General features: G+C 44.7%; 1 protein-coding gene across 1 annotated transcript in view; it reads left to right on the top strand.

Moving 5' to 3' along the window:
* Nucleotides 1–23,785, top strand: part of KIAA2012 (KIAA2012 ortholog) — a 110,267-nt gene that overhangs the window by 67,353 nt on the left and 19,129 nt on the right. The window contains 2 exon segments of the mRNA XM_027123866.1: nucleotides 1,847–1,984; nucleotides 9,411–9,474. Of these exon segments, the coding sequence (XP_026979667.1) occupies nucleotides 1,847–1,984; nucleotides 9,411–9,474 (202 nt within the window).

The following is a 23,785-nucleotide window of genomic DNA, read 5'->3' as shown; positions in this document are numbered from 1 at the left end:
CTCTCTCTCTCTCTCTCTCTCTCTCTCTCTCTCTCTCTCTCTCTCCCTCCCTCCCTCCCTCCCTCCCTCTCTCCCTCTCTCCCTCTCTCTCTCTCTCTCTCTCTCTCTTTCTCTCTTTCTTTCGCTGTGCCGGGTCTTAGTTGCAGCACATGGGATCTTCCTTGCTGCCTTCGGAATCTTGCCCTCCCTATTTTAACTAAGTTGGGCCATAACATGTAGCTTGCCAGTAATGTTATCATTCCTCTTGTTCTGAAAGTATGTATCAAGTATATGTATCAAGTGTGTATTCTGAAAGTATGTATCAAGTGTGTATTCATTTCCAGACTCTGTGCCTGGCACTGCAGCTACTTGGAAACAGGAGAGCTGTGGTTCCTGCCCTCATGGAGCTTACAGTCTAGTGCGGAGGAGAGGTGGCCGTACAAGCATGAGTGTCACTCTGGGCAACGGTGGGAAGGGCTCAGTTCTCTGGGTTGTCATGGGAAGCACAGATGAGCCAGACCTGAAGGATGCAGAGGAGTTAGAAGGGAGGGGTGTGTTTCCCGGGGAGGGAAGGGCATGCGGGCAGCCTTGCTCCAGGAACTGAAGCAAGGGTCAGTGCTGATGGCAGCCCTCTGAACTTGCTATTCCCACAGCGAGGTCAAAACTTCCTGCAGAGAGCCCCACAGAAACTTCCCTCGCCTTCTTGCGGGCTTTGCGCTAACACTGCTCTCTTGCCAGGGCAGGTGGGAAGAGGGGCCCTTGACTGCTTAAAATTGCCGCCTCCACCCACCCTCACCAGCTACTCCTCACTCCCCTCTCTGCTTTATTTTTCTCTACATCACGAATCACCGTCAGACATTACTTATGTTCCACCCGTTCGCTTATTATCTCTTCCCCCTCAGTAGGATGTATGTGCAGTTTTCCTGAGAGTGAAGACTTCTGTCTGCTTCTTACACTGCCATATCCTCTCTCCTGGGCATAGAACAAGCATTCAATAAATATTTGTTGAATGACGGAATGAGATAGGAGAGACAGTCCAGGGCCAGGCAGGAAGGGTCTTATAAGCCTTTTAAGAAGGTTGGCCTTCATCTTGAGGGTAAGGGCCTTTGAAGAATGATGTGGTCCAGTCTGCATCCAGAAAGATCACCTAGGTTGCAGTATGGGGCATGGGCTGGAAAGCAAGTTCAGATTATACTTTGTCGTGCTCTGAGGCATGACACCATTTGCATGTTGTGGCGACAGGAGATGGGAGAGCCCCCAGGGCCTCCCAGACTCCTCCCACGGCCCATTCTTCCTTCCCTCTCTGCTAGATTTGTTCAAATCACTCTTTCTAACACATCAACTATATTTTAAATTTGGGAATAAACTGGAATCTTGATATAACTTTATTTGCTGCAAGGCAGGTTTGATACCTGTTCATAGAAGCTGTAGATGTATCAAAAAAGACCTCATTAAAAAAGGAGTTTTAGGCAGTCCATGATTTCGGCTCTACCGTTTAACAGCTGTGTGGCTTTGGGCAAGTGACTTAACCTCCCAGAGCCTCCAGTTCCTCATCTGCAAAATGGGGATAACAATACGTGGCTCGCAGGGTTGTTGAGAGGATTAAATAAAATGAGTACTACCCTCGAACATAAGGTCCCTTTTCCCACTCTCCCATTACGCCAACCCCAGGTATGAATTATTAACCAAACTCGGGTTATTCTCTATACATATGGATCCCCTGTGTCTTCCATGGTAAAAATAGGTGTTACAATTAGTGTTCCAACGATGAAGAATTGCTTTCTATAAATATTTGGGGATTCGGACTAGCTCTTGTCACACTGTGTATCATTCCTATGAAAGTGGGACTTTCTGCTTCTCTTCACAGGGAGCCCAGCAGTCCTTGGAGGCAGCAGCTCAGAAGACAGGAGAGCCTCAAAGTTGTATAAATAAAGGGCTGATATGTTCAAACAGAAAAGAATTTTACACGCGTAAGCTACACATCGACATGACGCCGTTCCTGAAGGTGCTCTCACACTGAGAAGACCAGGGGTTTTATAGACACACACACAGGAATTCCAGTTAATGCACTTCTGCATGGTACAAAAACAGCTTCAGAAGTCCCTCAGAGATCTTGCTTTATCAGAAGGGACAGAAAATAGGCAGTTTGTAGCACATGAAGAGAGAACAAATTAGGACAGTAATCGCAGGCAGCCATCGGGGACAAATCAGTTGGGTGTCTGGTTCGGTTGAGGGAGGACAGGGAACAGAAAGGAGAAAGGATAACCTTGAACCACTCATAAAACAGGCAAATATAATTCATTTTATCTTGACAGTAGCTAAAATAATAGTTACTGTTTTACCACCGTCACTTGGTAGAGCTGATATTCCTACTGCAGGGAAGACTAATTCTTGAGTTAACCGTTTAGAAGGCAGCTGCCCATCCTCTTCTGGATATCTGACCCTGTTTTCTGCTCTCTAGGAGTTCATTACTCTCCCAAGCTCAGCTTTGTATCCAGCTTAGGGTACTGAGAGTTCCTGTGGTGGGGATGGCATTTGTCCATCTTTGCAATATGCCTTCCTGCCCCAGCATCTAACAGCGCCTGGCACATGGAAGACGCTTCCTAAATGATCCATGAATTGACCCCCTTTTCATCCCACAGCCCTCTGGCTTAAAACCTTCTTCCTCCCCATTCTTTGCCCCCTCGGAGGTGAATGAACAGGAAATATATGGCCTTGGAATATATGAAATTGATCAGCAACAAAGCAAGTCTTGGCATGGAAGGATCTCAGATCCTTCATCCTACCCTCGAGGACAACATCCCAGGCCCTTGATGAGAAGTGACTAAGAAAGACAAAAACAGAGGAGAAGAAACCAAATACTCATGGGGTTCTTGATGGTGTTACTATCCCGTGCTATAGACTGGCAGGGACGTCCAAGGTCGTGAGGGTCACCCTCCTAAACTCACTGATCCAAAGTTCTTAGGTTACATCTTCTTTGGACGACCCCAATCCCAGCTCTGCAAGGTGGGGCTTTGTTTAAGAGTCATGTATTTGCCCCACATCTGTCTCTCTCCATGGCTGGGCTCTGCTTTCCTGTTTCCTCTTAGATAGGCTCTTTCCCCATGGTTGCAAGATAGCCATGAGCTTCTGTTTTCTAAATCGTTGGCCCAGCAATTTACAGATGACAAAATTAAGGTCTTGAGAGCTGAAGTACCTTCTCACATGACATACAGTTGGAATATGACAGAAACAAGATTCAAAGTCAGGCAGCCCTGCTCCGGGTCCCATGTTTTCAACCCTGCAGACCCCAACTGAGTCCTATCCAATCAAAAGCACTGCCTACCACATTAGCTAAGCATCCAGCACAGCTCCTTCTAGAAGATTCCATCCCTGTGCACTCATCCAGTCTGCTGCAGGAATATTTTCTGACTCTCCAGTACTCTGCCCTTCCCCTCACTCCCACCTGCATTCTGTGGACCCAACATAAAGCTTTCTCTCCCAATGATCATCCACTTTCCTTCAGACAACATATATTGAGCATCCGTTGTATATCAGACACTGTGCTAGGCACTGAGAACACAGAGATGAATCATCTCCATCCCTGGCCTTCCAAGGAGCCTATAATCTAAGAGGAAGATAAACAAAGAAGCAGATAATATCAGCACGGTGTTGTGGCAGAGGCAGGCGCAGGTTGCTATAGGAGAGACTCATTCATTTCTCGGTTATTACACGTGGAACCCTTCTCAAATTTAAAAACCTATTGATAACACTGAAGGCAATGCTATTAGCCCATTTTATAGGATAATCCGTATCACGCTTAGACGTGGGGAAACACGATCGATCCAGAGTACATCTGGGTTCACGTAAAAATTGAACCATGTTTTTTAAAATTTTTTTTTTTTTTTTTTTGCGGTACGCGGGCCTCTCACTGTTGTGGCCTCTCCCGCTGCGGAGCACAGGCTCTGGAAGCACAGGCTCAGCGGCCATGGCTCACGGGCCCAGCCGCTCCGCGGCATGTGGGATCCTCCCGGACCGGGGCACGAACCCGTGTCCCCTGCATCAGCAGGCGGACTCTCAACCACTGCACCACCAGGGAAGCCCTAAAAATCTGTTTTTGAAAAAGAAATGGTAATTGATGAATAAATTAAGGTAGAGATTTTTTTTCCCCAGGAATTTTAATAAATTATCAGGGTTAGTTCGTGGTAGTGGGGAAGAAAATAGCAATAATGCCAATTAATGCTAGATACAGAATTGAATATGCTTATACTCAACATTGACATCAAAGAGTATGTATGTTATGCCCAGAAGATGTGAAGAATGAGAAATAAGTTCCACCTCACAGCATTCACACAGGCAGTTATCACTTGGTACCTTCAAATCAAGGCAGAGGAACCTGCCTGAAATCTGGTACTTTGAACAGTCCCCTGCCCCTGGTTTGGGGCCAGCCCTGCGTTTTACTTATACAGGCAGGTGTGGGCACATGCCACCAAGCAGAGGATGGCTGTCACCGCCACTGAATCATGTGGTCATGTGGGGAAAAGACAGCATGGATTTCAGTGAGAAGAAGTAACAGCAAAACAATGTTGGGCTCAAGATGTTGTCCTAAGATGGAGCAGGCCCCTCAGGAGGCAAGTTCTAGTGCCTAGAGTCCTTGAAACCAGCTTCGTTGACCACCAGCAGGAGAGCTGCAAAGGGATCACAAGCTGGTTTTGAGATGCAATGATTCAAGGACACTTGAATAATAATTTCACCAGGAAAACTTTTCAGGGCATTGAGTCTGTTACAGCTCCCAAAGAAAGAAGCCCAGGATTAAGTAGACTATTATCAGTATTAAAGTATCTGACCAGCAGTTGGGAAGCCCTGGGTTTTCTCTGACTCTGAGTAACCTTGTAATGCATCTGGGATTCCGCTGCCTCTTTAGTAAAATGGAGATAATAATGCTGGGACCTCCATACCTGCCTCTCAGCAGTGAGGTGAGAATTACATGAAATAATAATTTTCAAAATATGTTCTTATCTATAAAGGGTTCAGTTCACAGAGAGAAAGAAAGAAACATTCACTGGTCCCTGCCGAGAGCCAGGCCTCTCACATATTAAACATTATTTAATTTCCCCAACCCCCTTCCTGTTAAGTGTGCAGTTCGCCACCGTGCAAATGAGGAAACTGAGGATTGGTGAGATGAGAGGACCAAGGGTGACGTGGCTGGCAGCAGACGGAACTAGGATTCAAAGCCACCAAACCCACAATTCCTGATATTGATGAGGCCTATCCTGTTCCTGAGAAGAATTTAATTGTACTTCTTTGTTCTGGCTTCAGAACCTGGGAGAGGAGAAGAGACAATATTTTAATAACACAAGATACCTTATGACTTTCATAAATCCGTTTTCTTTATTAAAGAATAGGTGTGAGGGCTTCCCTGGTGGCGCAGTGGTTGAGAGTCCACCTGCCGATGCAGGGGACACGGGTTCGTGCCCCGGTCCGGGAAGATCCCACATGCCGCGGAGCGGCTGGGCCCGTGAACCATGGCCGCTGAGCCTGCGCGTCCGGAGCCTGTGCTCCGCAACGGGAGAGGCCACAACAGTGAGAGGCCCGCGTACCGAAAAAAAAAAAACGAATAGGTGTGGGATCTTTTTAATACACAAGAAAATTTGTACGACCTTAAAGTTGACACTCACAAATGAGATACTGATTTCCTTCCAGCATTAAGAAGGCACTGAAATTAGTCATTTAGATGTATGTGTTACATATGTTACACAGAATGTCCAAATGTATTTTCCTAATTTAGCTTTTCAAGAACTCGTACAAAATTTATCATTACCCCCATTTCACAGATGGAGAGGCTGAGGTTCAATGATAGGTCATACAGCACATACAGCCCCCTGGAGCCCCACCTCTGGCTCCTGCATTCCGCATCCTCCCAGCAGTTCCTTCCCGAAGCCTGTGGTGAACCTAGAAGTACCGTGCTCAGATAGGGCACTGTGTGTGAGGGGAGAGGGCAGGACCAGTGGAAGGTTCTCCAGGGACAGATGAGAACTTCAGGCCACCTGGCCCAGCCCCTGTCAGTTGAAGAAACTGAGGTTAAGTACCTCGCGTGAGCTGTAAGGCATGAAGTACAGGATCAGGGCTTCAGGGCAGGCAGTCTGACTCCAGGATCTGCACCACAACCATTCAGGCAACTGTCTCTCTTGTCTGGTTTCAGTGCTACAGTTTGTGTTTACAAAGTGTTTGTTACTATCCCCATGCACCCCACCCCGCCCCAGGCTTATAACACCACCCTGTTGCCAGCGCTCTTTCTAAATACAGCTCAGTCATACCACTGGTTTGCTTGAAATTCCCTACCACGTCCCCGTTGGCCTTCCGGTTAATTCTGGCATCAAAAATGTATTTCTTTTATAAATAGAAAAATAGAACAAATGAATATCTTTTTTAAAACTCCAGACTGCGACTTGGAAGATCTGGCCCGTGTCTGATTCCCACTGTCCGGGCCCTGCAGCCACACCAGAATGCGCCCCCAAGCCAGTACATGCTCCTTCCTCTGCGGGAACTGCCCTAACCTCCCCTTCTCTGCAAGACTTAGCACCATGTCCACTGGTAAACCTCACCTCCCGTGAGGTCCTGCAGAAACCTGTCACAGTCTGTCACAGCATTTATCACACTGCATGGCGACAGTGAGATTTCCTGTTTCTCTACAAGTCACTGAGCTTCTTACAAATAGATCTTTCAGCTTTGTGCCCCCGGCGCCCGGCACAGTACCTGGCACACAACAGACACCCAATAAATATTCATAAGCCAAATGTAGGGATGAAGAGCAAATGACTTGGCCAGAATAACAGAGCTGGGATTTGAATTTTCAGTCGTTCACCTTGTTTTGCTCACTCACCAAGTATTATTGCCTGTGTTTCAGTCATTACCTCTACAACTCATTAAAAGTGACAGACTGCTGTCACTTTTTAGTTTTAGTTTTTCAATTCAAATCTTGAATCCGAAATATACTCAGGAAGTTTAAACAATTTAAGTATAAAAGGGTATGTCTCCCAGCTGGGTTCTCTCCCCCTTGGACACCACTGATGCTAGTTTCCTGTGTACCCTTCCTGAGTTGTAGTATGCATATACAGTCCAATACAGGTAGAAAAATAGAGACATTTTATACATGTTTTTATATATTATACACATTGCTCACAGTCTTACTTTTTTTTACTTACTATATCTTGGAGTTCTGTTAATTCATTAAGAGATGCTTCTTAATGGTTGCATTGTATTCCATTGTGTAAATTACCATAATTTATTTAACACATCCCCCATTGATGGGATACGTAGGTTGTTTCCAATCTGTTGCAACGAATGACCTTAGGTATAAGTCTTTTCACATGTGTGCTTGTATATGTAAAAAATGATCGCTTTTTGACACTTTTCTAAGCAATGGGCAGAATGTGTTTTTTTTTAAGACCTCACAGCAGCGTGGTTTGTGGGAGCTTAGTTCCCTGACCAGGGATTGAACCCAGGTCCCTGGCAGTGGAAGCGCAGAGCCCTAACCACTGGACCACCAGGGAATTCCCCAGACTTTCAAATTAAGACTACTGTATTTCTTTTTCTAACGGGGACTCATCAAGAGATTCTTTCCAAATCCCCAACTCTCTCTGCCTCCATCTCCCCATCTGTGAAATGAGAAGAATATTTCTTGTCCCTGAAGGCTCATAGCTGCATGTTGTGAAGACTCAAGTTTTATTCTTCTGAGCTTTGAATTATTCTTCTGAGCTTTGAAATTCTTCCAAAAGAGGAAGCTTGTTTCTCCCTTTTAATCCAATTTCCTGTTAGGCTAAAAGGATTTATAAACAGAATTTTTTAAAATTTATCTCTTTTCTAGTCTTCTAACTTGGCAGTTTACTGGACTGAGGCAGGTTTTTCTTGCAATCATTTTTTTAAAACCTTTCCATTTATTCAGACATGATTTTTTTTTTTTATTGCATCAGGCCAAATGTGCTTTGTCTCCAAAGAGATAAATGCAAAAGAAAGAAAATTGCTTAGCTGTTTTAGGTTTTTTTACGTCAGAATATCTCATCAGCTGCAAACACTAAGCTAACAAGTGAGAAACACGCGGGGTAAAAAGCCATCAAACAAGAAGAGAATGTCAAACAAATTAGCAGATAACTGTGTCTTTCCAAAGCAGCTGGGGTATTTGATAATAAAGAGGAAAACTGTCAACTAAAGGGTGAGGAACTTTAGTCCCAGGAGAGGCTTCTAGGGCCCTCAGATTCCTTCTCCACAGCTGAAATGAAGCTGTGGATTAAGCAGAGATCCAGGTGACAAAGGCCAAGAGCTGGCCTCATCAAACACTGACGGCTTTACTTGAGTCACTGACTCTACCTGCCACGTTTCTTTGGCAACTGAAGAGCTGTTCTTCCAATCCTCTAGAGAAGACCCATGGTTCTCAATCCTGGCTGCATGACGGAATCACCCAAGAAGCCTTAAAAATGCCCCAGCTCCAGAAAGTCTGATTTTAACATTTGGGGTTAGGTCCTAGGAATCTTTTTTTTTTTTTTTTTAAGCTTCACAAATAATTCTAAGACACAGCCAGGGTTGAAGACCATCGTTATAGAGATTTCTGGGTGGTGGGATTGCAAGCAGCTTGTGTGACTCAGAGAAAGAAGGAAGAGGGGATTCCATGTGATAAGAAACCTAATCTGGGGACTTCCCTGGTTGGCACAGTGGTTTAGAATCTGCCTGCCAATGCAGGGGACACGGGTTCGACCCCTGCTCTGGGAAGACCGCACATGCCACGGAGCAACTAAGCCCCTGCACCACAACTACTGACCCCATGTGCCACAACTACTGAAGCCTGCACACAGCAACGAAGACCCACCGCAGCCTAAAGTAAATAAATAAATTTATTTAAATAAAAAAAAAGGAACCTTATCCGTGGTAATCCTGGAAACCGTACAAAAGGCCAGTCTGATCCTTCTGCTGCCCTGCTTTAAACCCTCAGTGCCTTCCATTTGTTTTCAAGGTAAAGGCCAAAATCCTTAAACTACCTCCAAGGCCCTGAGAGTCTGAGTCCTTCCCACCCTTCCCACTTCACCCCATCTCTGCTCTGGTCACACTGGACCTCCCTCAAGTCCCTAGAGGTACCCTGTTGCCTTCTGCCAGTCGGCCTTTGCCTGTGACATTCTTTTTCCCACATATGCCAGGCATGGAGCACTGCTCTGATGGATGGGACAAGCCTCCCACAGAGGAGGACAGATAAGGACGGTGCTCAAGGCCACTGCTAAGCCCACCTGGCTCTTCAGGGCCCTTCACGCTGGCAGCAGAATTCTTGGACACAAGTTAAAACAGATAGACAAAGAAGAAGAGACAACTAAGAAGACTGGACCCCCTTTTACCGAAGGGCATGGACCTAGGAGTGCTGGTACTTATTCTGTCTCATGTGTTTATTGTTGTTGTTAACCTAACAGGAAAGTGGAGATGAACTGGACTATCATGAAGAACCCCTCAGAGAAAATCACCCAGGCCCTCAAGGTAGAAACAGCTGGGTTGGGTTTTATAGTCTGATTGCAATAATTGTGGGATGAACTTTGCACTGTTCAAAGATGTTAATGAGGAATGACCCTTCCATTTCCTCTCAGGTCATGGGTTGGAAGTCAGAATACAGACTCTGATGTGCTCTTACTGTATCACAAGCCAGCTGATGATAACATGCTTGTATGTCCTTGGACTTATTGAAAGATTTATTTCCTGCCAGCAGCTGCAGATTGATAGAAGAGAGTGGAGACTTTGGGGCATTACAAAAAGATCCCACAGGCACCTCTACCTCTGGCTTCTGCTTTCATAGGCTCTTGGATATGCAAGTGAGGGAGCTGAGGTTCTCTGCCTAGAGGGTTAACATTCCACAGAGGGGGGGCCAGCATCTTTAGAGACCCAGCCCGTGTCGCCCACAGCTCTGGATGGCCAGAGCTCCTTGAGTGTGACTGCCTCAAAAAATGATGCTGCGTTTGATAATGAGGATGATTCTTGGAAAGACTGGGCCCACAACTGGGCTTTTTGGCATAGTTCATATTTTGATACCCTGAACTGGACTCTAAGCTCTTCCCTGGGGTCACCTGGGCATGCTACGTGATGCTGCAGTTAGCTAGTCCCAGGTAGCAGAGTTGGTCTTTATCCTCGTTGCTTCTTGCAGGAGTGGAAACAGATGTGTGAGAGATGTATTCTCAAGGAGTGGATGCAGGGCCTGCCAGCCAGAGTTGCGCTTGTCGTTCACTGTACAAAGGCGTCCAGCAGAGGGAGCGAGAGGGGCTGAAATCCAGCCTGTGCTGCGCACCCTGAGCCACGCACTCCAGCACTGGGTGCCTCCACCCAAAGGAGGCTCCTTTTCCTACTTGGTCCTTCTACTGGAATGCCTTTCTCTAAGTCATATAAGGTGCTCTATATAGGCTAGCAGCAGCAGATCTGGGCAGCTGAGTAGAGAGCATGGGCTCTGGAATAGGACGACCTCTGCCTTCACATCCCCGCCTCAGAGTCCTCAACTGAGGTTGAAAACAGTACTGCCCGGGCTTCCCTGGTGGTGCAGTGGTTGAGAGTCCGCCTGCCGATGTAAGGGACACGGGTTTGTGCCCTGGTCCAGGAAGATCCCACACGCCGCGGAGCGGCTGGGCCCGTGAGCCATGGCCGCTGAGCCTGCGCGTCCAGAGCCTGTGCTCCACAACGGGAGAGGCCACAACAGTGAGAGGCCTGCGTACCGCAAAAAAAAATTTCACTGTTTCTGGATATCAGACAAAATATTATGGTAGCCTGATCCCTGTGTTCGGTCAAACTTTTAAGCAAGGTTTCTGCTGACACAGGTCTCTCACCACCTCCATTTCCAAAGCTGAGTGACAATAGCCAGGGAAATGTGTTCCAGTCTTCAGATCTTCCATATCGTAAATCACATGTCTAGATTGTGAGCACCGAAGAGGCCCCAAGGTCTTGGCCAAGTGCAGTGGAGGTTTTAGGCAGCGTAGAACACGGCCAAATCTAAGCAATGACCAAGTCAGTCAGAACAGATTTCCTGTCTCCTGACAGAGAGAGAGAGGCCCAGCTGAGTTCCATAAAGGTTATTCAGACAGACTTTAACGCAGTGAAATATCACCACAGAAAATTAAAGAAGGCATTTGCCTGTCCCGGATGACAAATGCTAATGTTTAAAAAGAATTTCAAATCTTTGAAGGGAAAAAAAGGCGGGAGTGCCAAGGAATTTTTTTTAACTATTTAAGGATCAATTTTCCCTTCATAGATCTTACGACTAATTGTCAGGATTGTTTTCCTACTCTAAATTAAGTAGTGATCTATAAGATTAATTATAAGCAGTGAGCCGGGGCCACATCCAATGAGAAAAGCATGAGTCTTGGACTTGGTGAGAATACAGCATGCAAGTTTTCACAAGATAGGTCAAATCAGCAACCTCCAGAGAGGGTTTGGGAGATTGCTCGTTTTAAATACAAAACTTTTCTTTCTGCCTCTCTTTCCCACCCCCAAAGTCCAAGGAAAGAACATAATTTCCATTCTTGTTTCCGTTCTTGTTTATTTACTAGGCCAACGGTTCTCAGACTTCGGTGTGCCTCAGAACCACCTGGAAGGCTTATAAAAATAGAGATGTCTGGGCCCTGCCTCCAGAGTTTCTGATTCACTAGATCTGGGCTGAGGTCATAGAATTTGCAATTTTATTAAGTTCCTCAGTGATTCTGAGGCTAGTGGTCCAAGGACCACACTGAGAACCACTGCCCTGGGCATTACTTCCAGAATTTAGTTCTCTGAATTTGGCAGTGACTCAATTTAATCTGTTCTTTTAAATATAATGGGAGTAGGAGGATTGGAGGACACTGTTTAGGCAGCATCACAGTGATCAAGAGCATCTATTATCAAGTCTGAGTCCCGGGGTTCAAATCCTGGTTCCACCACTTGCTAACTGTGTGGCCTTGAGTAAGTTACCAAACTTCTCTGGGTATCTTTTTTCTACATCTGTAAAATGGAGATACTAATAGTATTTATCTTGTGGGGTGGTTGTGACATAAAGCAGTTAATACATGTAATGTGCTTATAAGAATGCCTGGCACACAGTAAGTGCTCACTAAAGGTTAGGTATTAGTCTGTTTCTTAAAAACCTTAATTTTAGTAGCCTTATCAGGAGAGGCTTGTTCTAAGTTGATAACAGGATGTAACATGATGCTTTATTTACTTTCCAAATCAGTCTCAATTGCAGGGAGTGGGGGTGGGATTGCTTGCTCTTGGGGAACTGGCTGAGTCCTCTGCGTAAGTCCTCCTCTTACTTAAGTCCAGGGGTGGGCAACAGACCCAATCTGAATGAGGTTATGTTGCGGTAGTGACATAACCCCTTGGAATGTGGCAGAACTTAAGATATTATCAATAGCCTTGAGAGACTTGGGGAGCCCTGCATGAGTGCAGAGGATCCCTAGTGAGTAGCCTGAAACAATGGGGGGTGGGGGACAAAGGGCAAGTCTCACAGAAAACCTTAGAAACCAATGAGCCATTTCTATTCTACCAGGAAAAAAAAGGCTCAGAGCGTCATTGCTTCATTCAAGAGACAGATATGTAGTAGTTAGGACGTTGGTTCTAACAAAGACCAAAATAAAGTGACTTCAAACAAGATGGAAGTTTTACTTCTGTCTCATGGAAGAGTCCAAGCTGGCAGGCAGGCAGTAGGACAGCTCTGCTCCACAGGGCTGTCCAGGGACCCAGGCTCCTTCTCTCTTATCATCTCTCTGCCACCCCCTTTGCTATCACTCTTGTCTGCATGGTCAAAGCTGGCTCAGCTTTTCCCTCACCCTGCAGGGCAGGAAGGAAAAGGCACAGCTGCCTTTTAAGGGCCTAATTCTGGACTTACACCTCTTCCACCTCTGCTGGGTGGAATATCCACTGGCCTCCTACAAGCGAGGCTGGGGAATAAAGTCTCTTGCTGGGTGTTCACGTGCCAAGCTAAGACTTGAGGGGAATGGACATTAGGTGGCAGTTAGCATCTCTGCCACGTGTGGGTAGATGGCTCTGTCTTGCAGATGCTACCACTTTCCTACCTCGTGGACTCACAGTCACCATAGTGGGTCATTTCTCTGTTTGCTGCAGACACCATGCGTGTTTTAGGCACCCCCTCTGTGACTTGCCTGAGAAGAGGAGCTAGAGCATCCCTGTTTCCTCCATCCGTCTTTACAGCGTCAAAGGGAGGCTAAAAATTATAATGTATTTGTGAATTTGCCTGATAACTTTGAAAAGTGCAGAGACTCCTGTGAGGCTTTGGTGCTGTCATTTCCACTGACCCCAATGGGAACTGCCTAAGGAACCAGACACCCTTCTTTGAAAACAAGCCCCTTATTAGGTAGTGGCCAATACCAGCTGCTCTCCATTGCCCTCTCTATCACTTGACGACACTGCCACTTCCCCCAGAGCACCAAAGCATAATTCAATTTCACACATGCTTATTGGGCAACCACTAAGTACCACTTTATAGCCCATGTGTTATGTATGTTTCTTGAGGACAAGGACTGTGCCTTAGTTAGCCAGGCCTAGCAACGTTCCATAGACGAATGAATCCAATGGATGGAGGAATGAATGAGTATTCAAGAGATTCAGAGATGACAAAACCAAGGTTCCTACCCTCAAGAGCTTGCAGTGAAGACTCAACTTTGGGCCTGGCACACACCCTGTGAAGAAACAGTGCCTGCGAGTGTTAGTAAAGTCCAAGTCCTCCAAAAGGGGTGCACTCACAGACCGAGAGCCACCAGCCAGGACCTGCATCTCCACCAAAGACACAGAAGCAGCCAACAGGGGTCGTGAATAACGCTGTTGGGGAAGGACGAGCAGGTGAGGAGTGTGCTGGCCCCACTGGCTTCTAGTTGAAGGGCCCACTGGCTGCCATGCCTTCATTAACCCGACAAGACTGGTCTAATCAGCGGCTAGTGCACTAAGTAGTTACATCATAGTAGAGCTAGAAGGTGAGACTCACTGGTCTAGACCCTTTCTAGCTAGAACCTGGGGCCTTGTTAGAAATGTAGAATCTGGGGTCTCACCCAGACCTACCTGTGCTTTAACAAGACCTTCAAGTGACTCGTGTGTCCATTATTATTTGGGAAACCCTGGAATAGACTCACTGAGGACCCTGGGTTTCAGATTCGACAGATATCAGTTCAGTTACCAGCTCTGCCTTTGATTAGGCCCATAGTCTAGGACACATAACTTCTCTGAGCTGTGGATTCCTTTTCCATAAACCATGGCAGTGAGTTGGATAATCTCTCAGTCCCCATCCCACCCTCATGCTCTTTGCATCTATGACTCACCAGGGTTGCACAGTGATAAGCAATAAGCAGCAGAGCCAGGACTGGGGCTGGGCCTCCTTCCCAAGCTCCTTCCACTACACCTGCTCCGAGGGAAAGCCAGCCACCATTTCAGTGTGTCGCACATAAAGCTCCGCCACCCCAGTCACCCTTGGGTGGGCCCTGACCAAGAGAGTCTCGAAAGAGACCAGCAGTCCCCATGCTGCACGGGGGCCCAGGCTCAGCCACAGTGGCCAGTGAGTAACAGCCCAGCGGGTCAAGAATGAGAACACAGTCTTCACCACGGTCCTCCTGTACGGGCATGAGGCCGCAAGAGACCTGCTGGCCTCTCTAGGCTTCCACTTCCTCATCAGAAAATAACAAAACTGATCTTCCAATCTCTTCCTCTCATTTCCTATGACTCAGTGACCTTGGGATTGTTTCTGTTAAGGGGAAGAGTGGAAGTCTCAGTGTTAGCACTGAGACAGCTCCAGGGTTCAGACCCCAGGTTCGGGCCTTAGGTCTTTAACCACTCGCTGCATGAATGGAAATTGCCTTCATTTACTTAGGGACCGTTTGCTGATCCCCTACTGAGTGCCAGGCCCTCTGTGGTTGGATGAGACACACTCCTTATGAAGCTCCCACTCTAATAGAGGAGCCAGACCTGGGCAGGCATGGTTAGAACCACCTCTGTGTTCAATGTGTTTAGTGTTCCCAGAGAACACAGGAAGGACAACTGATCCAGACCAGCATGGGAGAGACAAGGAAAAGTCAGGGAGGGCTCCCTGGAGGAGGTGATGCTGGACATGATGGAAGGAGTTTAGTGAACCCAGAGTGCATTTGCAGTAAAGCCATTAAGACAGGGGTAGCAGTTCACACTCACTGTGTGCCAGGCATCAGGCTAAGCATTTTCTGTAAACTGTTTCATTTAACTTTTATAACAATCCTGTAAAGAAGGAGCTCTTATTATCTCCATTTGCCAGATGAGAACACTGAGACACAGTGAGGTTAAGGATCATGTCCTTGGTCACAGAGCTGGGCAGAGGTGAGGCTCCAGACCTGACTGACCTCCCAGACTCCATCTGTAGAGATCAAGTCTGGTTGTTAACAGTTACCAAAAGGAGCGTTTGCGGATCCTGGAGTTCTGGTAGGTAAAGGGCAAGAAACCAAAAAGGTCAAGGGGAAATAGAGAAGAATGCTTCACACACATATAAAGTGGAGAAATCGAAATGAAGAGAATCTTCAGGCAAGTTTTTCAAAAAGAAAAAAAAAAGTGTGGCAAATCGGGGGAGCGAGGAGAGGACGAAAGGTCCCAGCAGGCGGCGGCGGGGCGCGCCTTCCATCGTCTCCCGCCCCCCACCGGCGGCTCCAGGGGCCGGCGGCGCCCGCTCTCCCGCCGGTGCCCGCCCGGCGCCGCCGCTCCGCCAGCGCGAGGCCGTCTCCACCTGTCGCCTCTGACCTCCTTGCAAACGGAGCTCCTTGCAGCGAGCTCGGGACTCCAGGCTCGGCTTGCCCCAAAGGGTCGGCTCTCCGGGCCGCATCTGTTAGTCTTTTCTTCTCCTCTCTGCGGTAGCTTGTGATGTCGCTACCCGCTGGCACCTCCTGCGGATCCCAGGCCTGGGTGGAGACTCACAGAGCTAGACAGTCTCAAAATCTACCAAACAGACCGACTTAGACTCTAGGGAAGAGGTGGGAGGCAGGCAAACGGGAAACACCTTGAAGTGCCAGACAAACAATTTAAACTTTTAAATTTATAAAGCTTATCTTTTGGCTAGTTTTCCACACATGTCACTTGGGTGGAGAAAAGGGAAGGAATTTTTGGCACTTACTCTGCAGAAAGACACTTTGCTAGGTACTTTCTTTTTTGTACTTTTATCTTATTTAATCCTCACCACAACCTTATGAGATAAAGTACATTATCCATATTTCACGGATGAGGCAAATGAGGCTCAGAGAGGTTAGGTAAATAGCCCAAGGTCACACAGCCAGTAAGTGAAGGAGCTGAGATATGAACCCAGGTTTCTATGACTCCAAGCCCCTGGCTCTTTAAGAGAGCCATCCATGTGTTTCTGATTAGGAAATAGTTACAAGGTTGAAGAAATACCACAAAATAATGGCAGCATTTTTTGAAAGCCAGCATGAAACTTGGAGATTATTTAGAATCTCTAAAAGTTCTTTTATATTGTAGATAAAGGAAACTGAGGTCTAGAAGCCAGGAGAATTATGCAAAATCGTGGCTAATTATTAAAACCAAGGTAACCCAAGTCTCTCTCAACTCAGTGTCTGTAGGTGTTTAGTTTAGTTCAATTTAGTTTGGTTTTGAAAGCGTTTCCTCAGGGGTAGTTCCTGACTCCAGGAATAAACAGCTCCAAACGGAGCAAGTGGGGACTTCCCTGGTGGTCCAGTGGTTAAGAATCCACCTTCCAGGGGACACGGGTTCTATCCCTGGTCGGGGAACTAAGATCCCACATGCTGATGAGCAACTAAGCTCACTCACCACAACTACTGAGCACACGAGCCACAACTAGAGAGCCCAAGTGCCGCAACTACTGAGCCTGCATGCCACAACTAGAGAGAAGCCTGCACACCACAATGAAGAGCCCGCAGGCCACAACGAAAGATCCCGCATGCCACAACAAAGATCCCACAGGCCGCAACAAAGACCCAACGCAGTCAAAAATAAAATAAATAAATATTAAAAAAAGAAAAAAAAAAAAGGAGCAAGTATAATGACTGCCCAATCTGTGCCAAGAAGTGAAGCAGCCAGTGATGCAAAAATTTCTCTTAACGCTGGGGAGAAAATAGGGAGACAAGAAATATGTGCCCAGGAGTTGAGGCACTGCCATTACGTCAGAATCCACAGCCTGGAAGATGGCACTACTGCAAAGGGCCACCTCACAACATGGGTTGGGGCTCCTCACTTCCTCTCTGTGTGAGGCCTGCACAGTCACCCTACACTGCCAGGCTCTGCTATCTGGAGCCCTGGTACTGGCTTCAGCATAGTCTGCTAGTTCTTATCAGCCTACATCAGGGGTCCCCAACCCCTGGGCCACGGATCAGTAGCGATCCGTGGCCTGTTAGGAACTGAGCGACACAGCACGAGGTGAGCGGCAGGTGAGCGAGCGAAGCTTCATCTGTATTTACAGCCGCTCCCCATCGCTTGCATTACTGCCTGAGCTCCTCCTCCTGTCAGATCAGTGGCGGCATTAGATTCTCACAGGAGGGCAAACCCTACTGTGAACTGCGCATGTGAGGGATCTAGGTTGCGCGCTACTTATGAGAATCTAATGCCTGATGATCTGAGGCGGAGAGCTGAGGCAGTGATGCTAGCGCTGGGGAGCGGCTTCAAGTACAGATTATCATTAGCAGAGAGCTTTGACTGCACAGTGACCATAATAAATCAATTGCTTGCAGACTCATATCAAAACCCTATCAGTGAGTGGCAAGTGAAAACAAGCTCAGGGCTCCCACTGATTCTGCATTATGGTGAGTTGTATAATTATTTCATTATATATTACAGTGTAATAATAATAGAAATAAAGTGCACAATAAATGTAATGAGCTTGAATCATCCCGAAACCATCCCTGTCCCCCATCCGTGGAAAAATTGTCTTCCACGAAACCGATCCCTGGTGCCAAAAAGGTTTGGGACCACTGGCCTAGATGACCTACATCCTCTAGTATTACTCCTTTATTTCTCCTTCTGGAAAGTATTTTCAAAGTTCTCCTCTATAGTGGGAAGTGACACATCCTTAGGACTGTTTCTGGCTCACTCCACTCAGCCCAGGATGGAAACCCCAGGGAAGACCCCAGAATCCCAGAATACAGCTGTTGCCCTTTGACCCTGAAAATTCTCTTCACCTTGCAGGAAGTAAAGCTCATTTCTAACTTGAGACCTAAATTCATCAAAACCAAAAAGCAGTTGAAACTAGAGACAAGAACAGCATAAGAAGAAAATTTATAGACCAATCTCACTTATGATCAAAGATGCAAAACTCCTAAATGAAATATTAGCCAATCAAATCATTATACACACACACACACATACATATCTATATACCATGACTGAATTCAGTTTACCGCAGAATTAAAAATGGTCTAACATTTGAAAATCTGTTTCTGTACTTAGGGTCATCTCAATACATGCAAAAAGAAAAATAAATTTATAAAATTCACCCATTCATGATTTAAAATTATCAAACAAGGAATAGAAGAGGACTTCCTGATTTTGATAAAGAGTACCTACCAAAAGACTTCCATCGTGGCACAGTGGTTAAGAATCCGCCTGCCAATGCAGGGGACACAGGTTTGAGCCCTGGTCTGGGAAGATCCCACATGCCGTGGAGCAACGAAGCCCATGCACCACAACTACTGAGCCTGCGCTCTAGAGCCCGCGCCACAACTACTGAAGCCCCCGCGCCTAGAGCCTGTGCTGCACAACAAGAGAAGCCACCACAATGAAAAGCCTGTGTACCGCAACAAAGAGTAGCCCCTGCTCGCCGCAACTAGGGAAAGCCCGCGCACAAACACGAAGACCTAACGCAGCCAAAAATAAATAAATAAATAATTTTTTTAAAAAAAGAGTACCTACCAAAACCTGCAGTAAACATCACACTTTAATGGTAGAACTTCAGAAGCAGTCTCTTTAGAGGCAGGACTAGGATAAGGACGCCCTCTATCATTGCTTCTTATTCAACATTGTACCAGTACAGTAGGGAAGGCAAAATAAAGGAAAAGGAAGAGGATAGAAAGGAGGAAATGACACTGTCATTATTCTCAGACAATAGTATTACCTATGTGAAAAATCCGAGGGCCTCTATAGACAAGCTATTAAAAGACAAACCATTAAAAGACAAACAAAAAAATTCAGCAAGATTACTAAATATACATCAATAACAAAAATCAATTGTGGAAAAAAATAGTATTTGCAAACATAAAGTACAATTTATAATGCAATTTTAAAATAATTCTTATTATGGAAAACCCCAAACATACACAAGGGTGGACAGAACAGCACCAATGAGTTTCACGTACCCATCTCCTGGCCAATATTGTTCACCAATATCCCCAATTCCTTCCTGCCTTCTATAGTATTTTGAAACAAATTCCAGGCTCATATCATTTTACCCATATACACTTGAGTATATATCTTTAAAAGACAAGGAAAGACTCTTTTGACATAACCGTAATACCACTATTGTACCTAAAAATTAGAACTATTCTTTAATATAATTGAATATCCAATCAGTGTTTTCAACATTCTAATTGTCTCAAAATTATTATAATTGTTTTAGAGTTTGTTTGCAATCGGTTGATACGGCTTTTTTTTTTTCTTTTTTTGGCTGCGTTGGGTATTCGTTGCTCAGCCCGGGCTTCCTCTCGTTGCGGCGAGCAGGGGCTATTCTTCATTGCGATGTGTGGGCTTCTCATTGCAACGGGCTCTAAGAGCGCAGGCTCAGTAGTCGTGGTGCACAGGCTTAGTTGCTCCGCGGCATGTGGGATCTTCCCAGACCAGGGCTTGAACCGGTGTCCCGTGCGTTGGCAGGCGGATTCTTAACCACTGCGCCACCAGGGATGTCCTGACACATGGCTTTTAAGGGTCCTTTAATTTATCGAGTCTTCTCATTTCTATTTTCTTTCCCCTCACTTAGTTTATTTTTAGGAAACTGGGTGACTTTTACTATAGAGTTTCCCACAATCTAGATTTCTCTGATTCAATCCTCAAGGTATAGTTTAACATGTTTCTCTGTCTTCTGTATTTTCTGTAAGTTAGTACTTGGATCTAGAGACTTGATCAGATTCAGGATTGCCTTTCACAAGACCACTTCATAGAGGGCATTGTGTTCTTCCATCAGGAGATGTAACGTTTGCCGGTCTCTTCACGATGCCACCAGCTACAGATCCATTCATTCATTAAAGGTTATGAATTACTTGGGAAACTCCTACCAAAAAAAATTTTTTTTCTTTTCTACTATTTAGTTATCTAATGGTACATATTATATAGGAAGGCAGAATAAATGTAATTTTAAAATATATATATATCAATAAATTTAAAAAGCAATAAATCAAAAAAAGATGTGTTAGACGTTCATGAAGAAATTATAAAATCTTATTAAATTAACTAAAAGTAGGCCTGAATAAATATAACATTCTATATAGTGCTATATATAATGTTCAAAGATTTGAAGGTGACAGTTCTCCCTAAATTAATCTATAAATTCAATGCAACTCTATTTTTTAAAATCCCCAGTAGGGTCTTTGGTGGAACGTGATAAGTTGATCGCAAAATGCATAAAGAAGTGTCAAAAATAGCCAATACAATTTTTTTTTAAAGTGTGGGGTCCCCACCAATGAATGGGTCACCCTGGAGTAGTTCGTTAGTTAGTTGTTTATTTATTTATTTATTTTGGCTGTGCCGGGTCTTAGTTGCAGCATGTGGACTTCTCAGTTGTGGCATGCAAACTCCTAGTTTCAGCCTGCATGTAGGATCTAGTTCCCCGACCAGGGATAGAACCCAGGAGCCCTGCATTGCGGGGGACCACCCACTGGACCACCAGGGAAGTCCTGCCAATAAAATTTTGAAGAAAAACAAAGAGGAAGAGTTTACCCAGCCACATATCAAAAATTACTTTAAGGCTATGATATTGACTTAGGGACAGACAGAAGGGAGAATCCAGAAATAAATGCACCCATATACAGAAATGAAATGTGACAAAAGTGGTATTAGAAAACAGTGGGGGAGAGAATGAGCTATTATTCCCTATATAATTTTCAGATAACTGGTTATCCAATTTTTAAATCCTTACCTCACAAAATAACGGATGTATTCAGGATCTAAATGTGAAAAAGCAAAATTCTTAATCTTTTAGAAGAAAATATACAAGAATATCTTTATGAATTTGAGAAAGGGAAAATTTTCTTACCCATGATTCAAAACACAAACCATAAAGAAAATTATTGACAAACCCAACTATATTAGAATTAAAGTTTTTGATATGTTAAACAGAGTTAAAAGACAAATACAGATTAGAACACAATATCTGTAGTGCATATACCCAACAAAGAATTAGTACCCCAAATGCACCAAAAAGTGCTACAAATAGAGAAGGCAAAAGACAATCAACCCCGGGCTTCCCTGGTGGCACAGTGGTTGGGAGTCTGCCTGCCCATGCAGGGGACACGGGTTTGAGCCCTAGTCGGGGAAGATTTCACATGACACGAAGCAACTAAACCCATGTGCCACAACTACTGAGCCTGTGCTCAGGAGCCCACGAGACACAACTACTGAGCCTGCGTGCCACAACTACTGAAGCCCACACACCTAGAGCCTGTGCTCCACAACAAGAGAAGCCACTGCAATGAGAAGCTCGTGCACCGCAACGAAGAGTAGCCCCCGCTTGACGCAACTAGAGAAAGACCGCGTGCAGCAATGAAGACCCAACACAGCCAAAAATAAATAAATAAATATTTTTAAAAAAGACAATCAACCCAAATGAAATATGGGTGAAAGATGTTAATAGGTAATTAACAGAAGAGGAAACCTAAATAAATGACCATTTATCTTAGTCAAACTTGCTAATCAGGAAAATTCAAAATAAAAGAAAAAGAGATATTTCATATATACCAGATTAGCAAAAAATTTTGTCTGTGAATATTCATTATTAATGAGGATATGGAGTTTTAGAAACTCAGAGCAATTTGGAAATACCCAATAACTTGAAGATGCATATACCCTGCAACCCAACAAGTCCATTCCCAGGTATACGTTAGAGAAACTCTTTCATGTATGAACAGTGACTCACTCAAGAAGGTTCATTGCAGCATTGTTTGTAATCACAAAAAACTGGAAATAAAAAAGCCATCAATAGCAAAATGTATAAATAAATTGTGGTAAGTTTATACAACGGTATAATAAGGTACAAGAGCTTAAAATAAGTGAATGGAAACTGTATGTATTAACAGGGGTTACTCTCAAAAACAAGATTTTAAGCAAAATAAAGCAAGTTGCAAAAGTGACATAAATGATATTACTGGTACGAAGTTTTAATATGTAAAATCATATTATATGTTGTTTAGAAGTGCTTTATATGTGGTAAAGATATAAAAATATACATGAGGACAGTGTAGGAGAGAAAAAACTTTTATCTACTCTCTTAGAGGCCCTGCCTGGGCTGGAAAATTAAACTGACAAAGACAAACTAACAGGAGAAAAGCACACAAATGTATTTAATGTAAGCTTTATGTGATGCAGGAGGATTCATAAGGAAGTAGTTAAGCCTGAGCATCTTTATACTTGGTTTGATGAACAGTGGACAATGTGATAGTACAAAAGGTAAGTGCAAAGGGTAATTAACTGGGGGAAACAGAGCAAGGCCTGTTTGTTTGGGTTCCTCTCAGAGTCGCTCTGTCTTCAGGGATAAGGGCGCCCCTTTCCTCCAAGTAGAACCTACCTCTCACATGAGTAGCCGTCTCATAACCTACATTGCCCTTTCTCAAATTCCTTCAGCTTAAAATACTCAGTATGCCAAGGTGCCATGTTTGGGGGTAGCATATTCTGAACCCAGTCAACTGATAAATACCAAATTTAAGAGAATGGTTACCTCTAGGGAGAGAGTGAGGGAAATAGGATTATATGTGATACAATAAAGTCTTAGACTATATCTTAAATGTTTTCTTTAGTAAAAAAATGTGAATCAAATATGGCAAAATGTTAAGATTTCACAAAGGTAGGTGGTAAGTTCATGGGTAATCATTATATGGTCGTTTTTCTATACTCTGCCTTCCTAAAATATTTTACAGATTTTTTTAAGGCAGTTAAAAGTTGTAGGTTATTATTCAAAGTACTGACTTAGTTTATTCCAATACTTCCTAAATATAAGGTTATTTTACTAGAGAAACAAAACAAAACACCCTGCTATGATCCACGTCCCAGCGACAGGATTTCAATTCTAATCAAAGTGGTGAAATCACACCAATTGTAGAACCCCATCTTTTGGTCAATACAAACGCGCCCTCTGCTGGTCATATGGTGCCCTGTCCCAAAGTTCAAAATAGTGGGGAAGAGCAGTGAAACTTGTTCAATGAAACAGCTTTTACCAAGCCAGCCAAGTTAGGGAAAGAAACTCTCACAGAATTCCTCTCAATCACAAAAATACTTAAATCAGCTCCCACTCTCTATTACTATTACATATGATCCAAGACAAAATAAATTCCAGGGTACCACCGCAATCAACCTTTCCAGTTCCCTCAACCACCATGTACATTAACAATTCTGTCCCTACTCCAAAGTCTGGAGGTTGATGTATGAGATAGTAGATGCCACCCTTAACATTTGGGAATGGCAGAAGAGAACCCAAGTTCCTCTGGGTGGTGGTGCGGACACCACTGAACACTGAAAAATGGATAAACTAGTATTAAGGGAATAATGCTGGTGGGATGACAGGTAAATTTTTTCTTTTCAAATCTTTCTTAAAGTTATAATACCTTTAAACAAAATTGAGGAAAAATCAATTAATTCATGCAAGAATCTACTG

Source organism: Aethalodelphis obliquidens, unplaced genomic scaffold, assembly GCF_003676395.1.
Source record: "Aethalodelphis obliquidens isolate GAN/ISIS:26980383/991018 unplaced genomic scaffold, ASM367639v1 scaffold2, whole genome shotgun sequence".
In the NCBI taxonomy this organism is placed as follows: Eukaryota; Metazoa; Chordata; class Mammalia; order Artiodactyla; family Delphinidae; genus Aethalodelphis; species Aethalodelphis obliquidens.
Note: the sequence above shows the minus strand (reverse complement) of the source record. Positions and strands in the feature narration are given on the sequence as shown.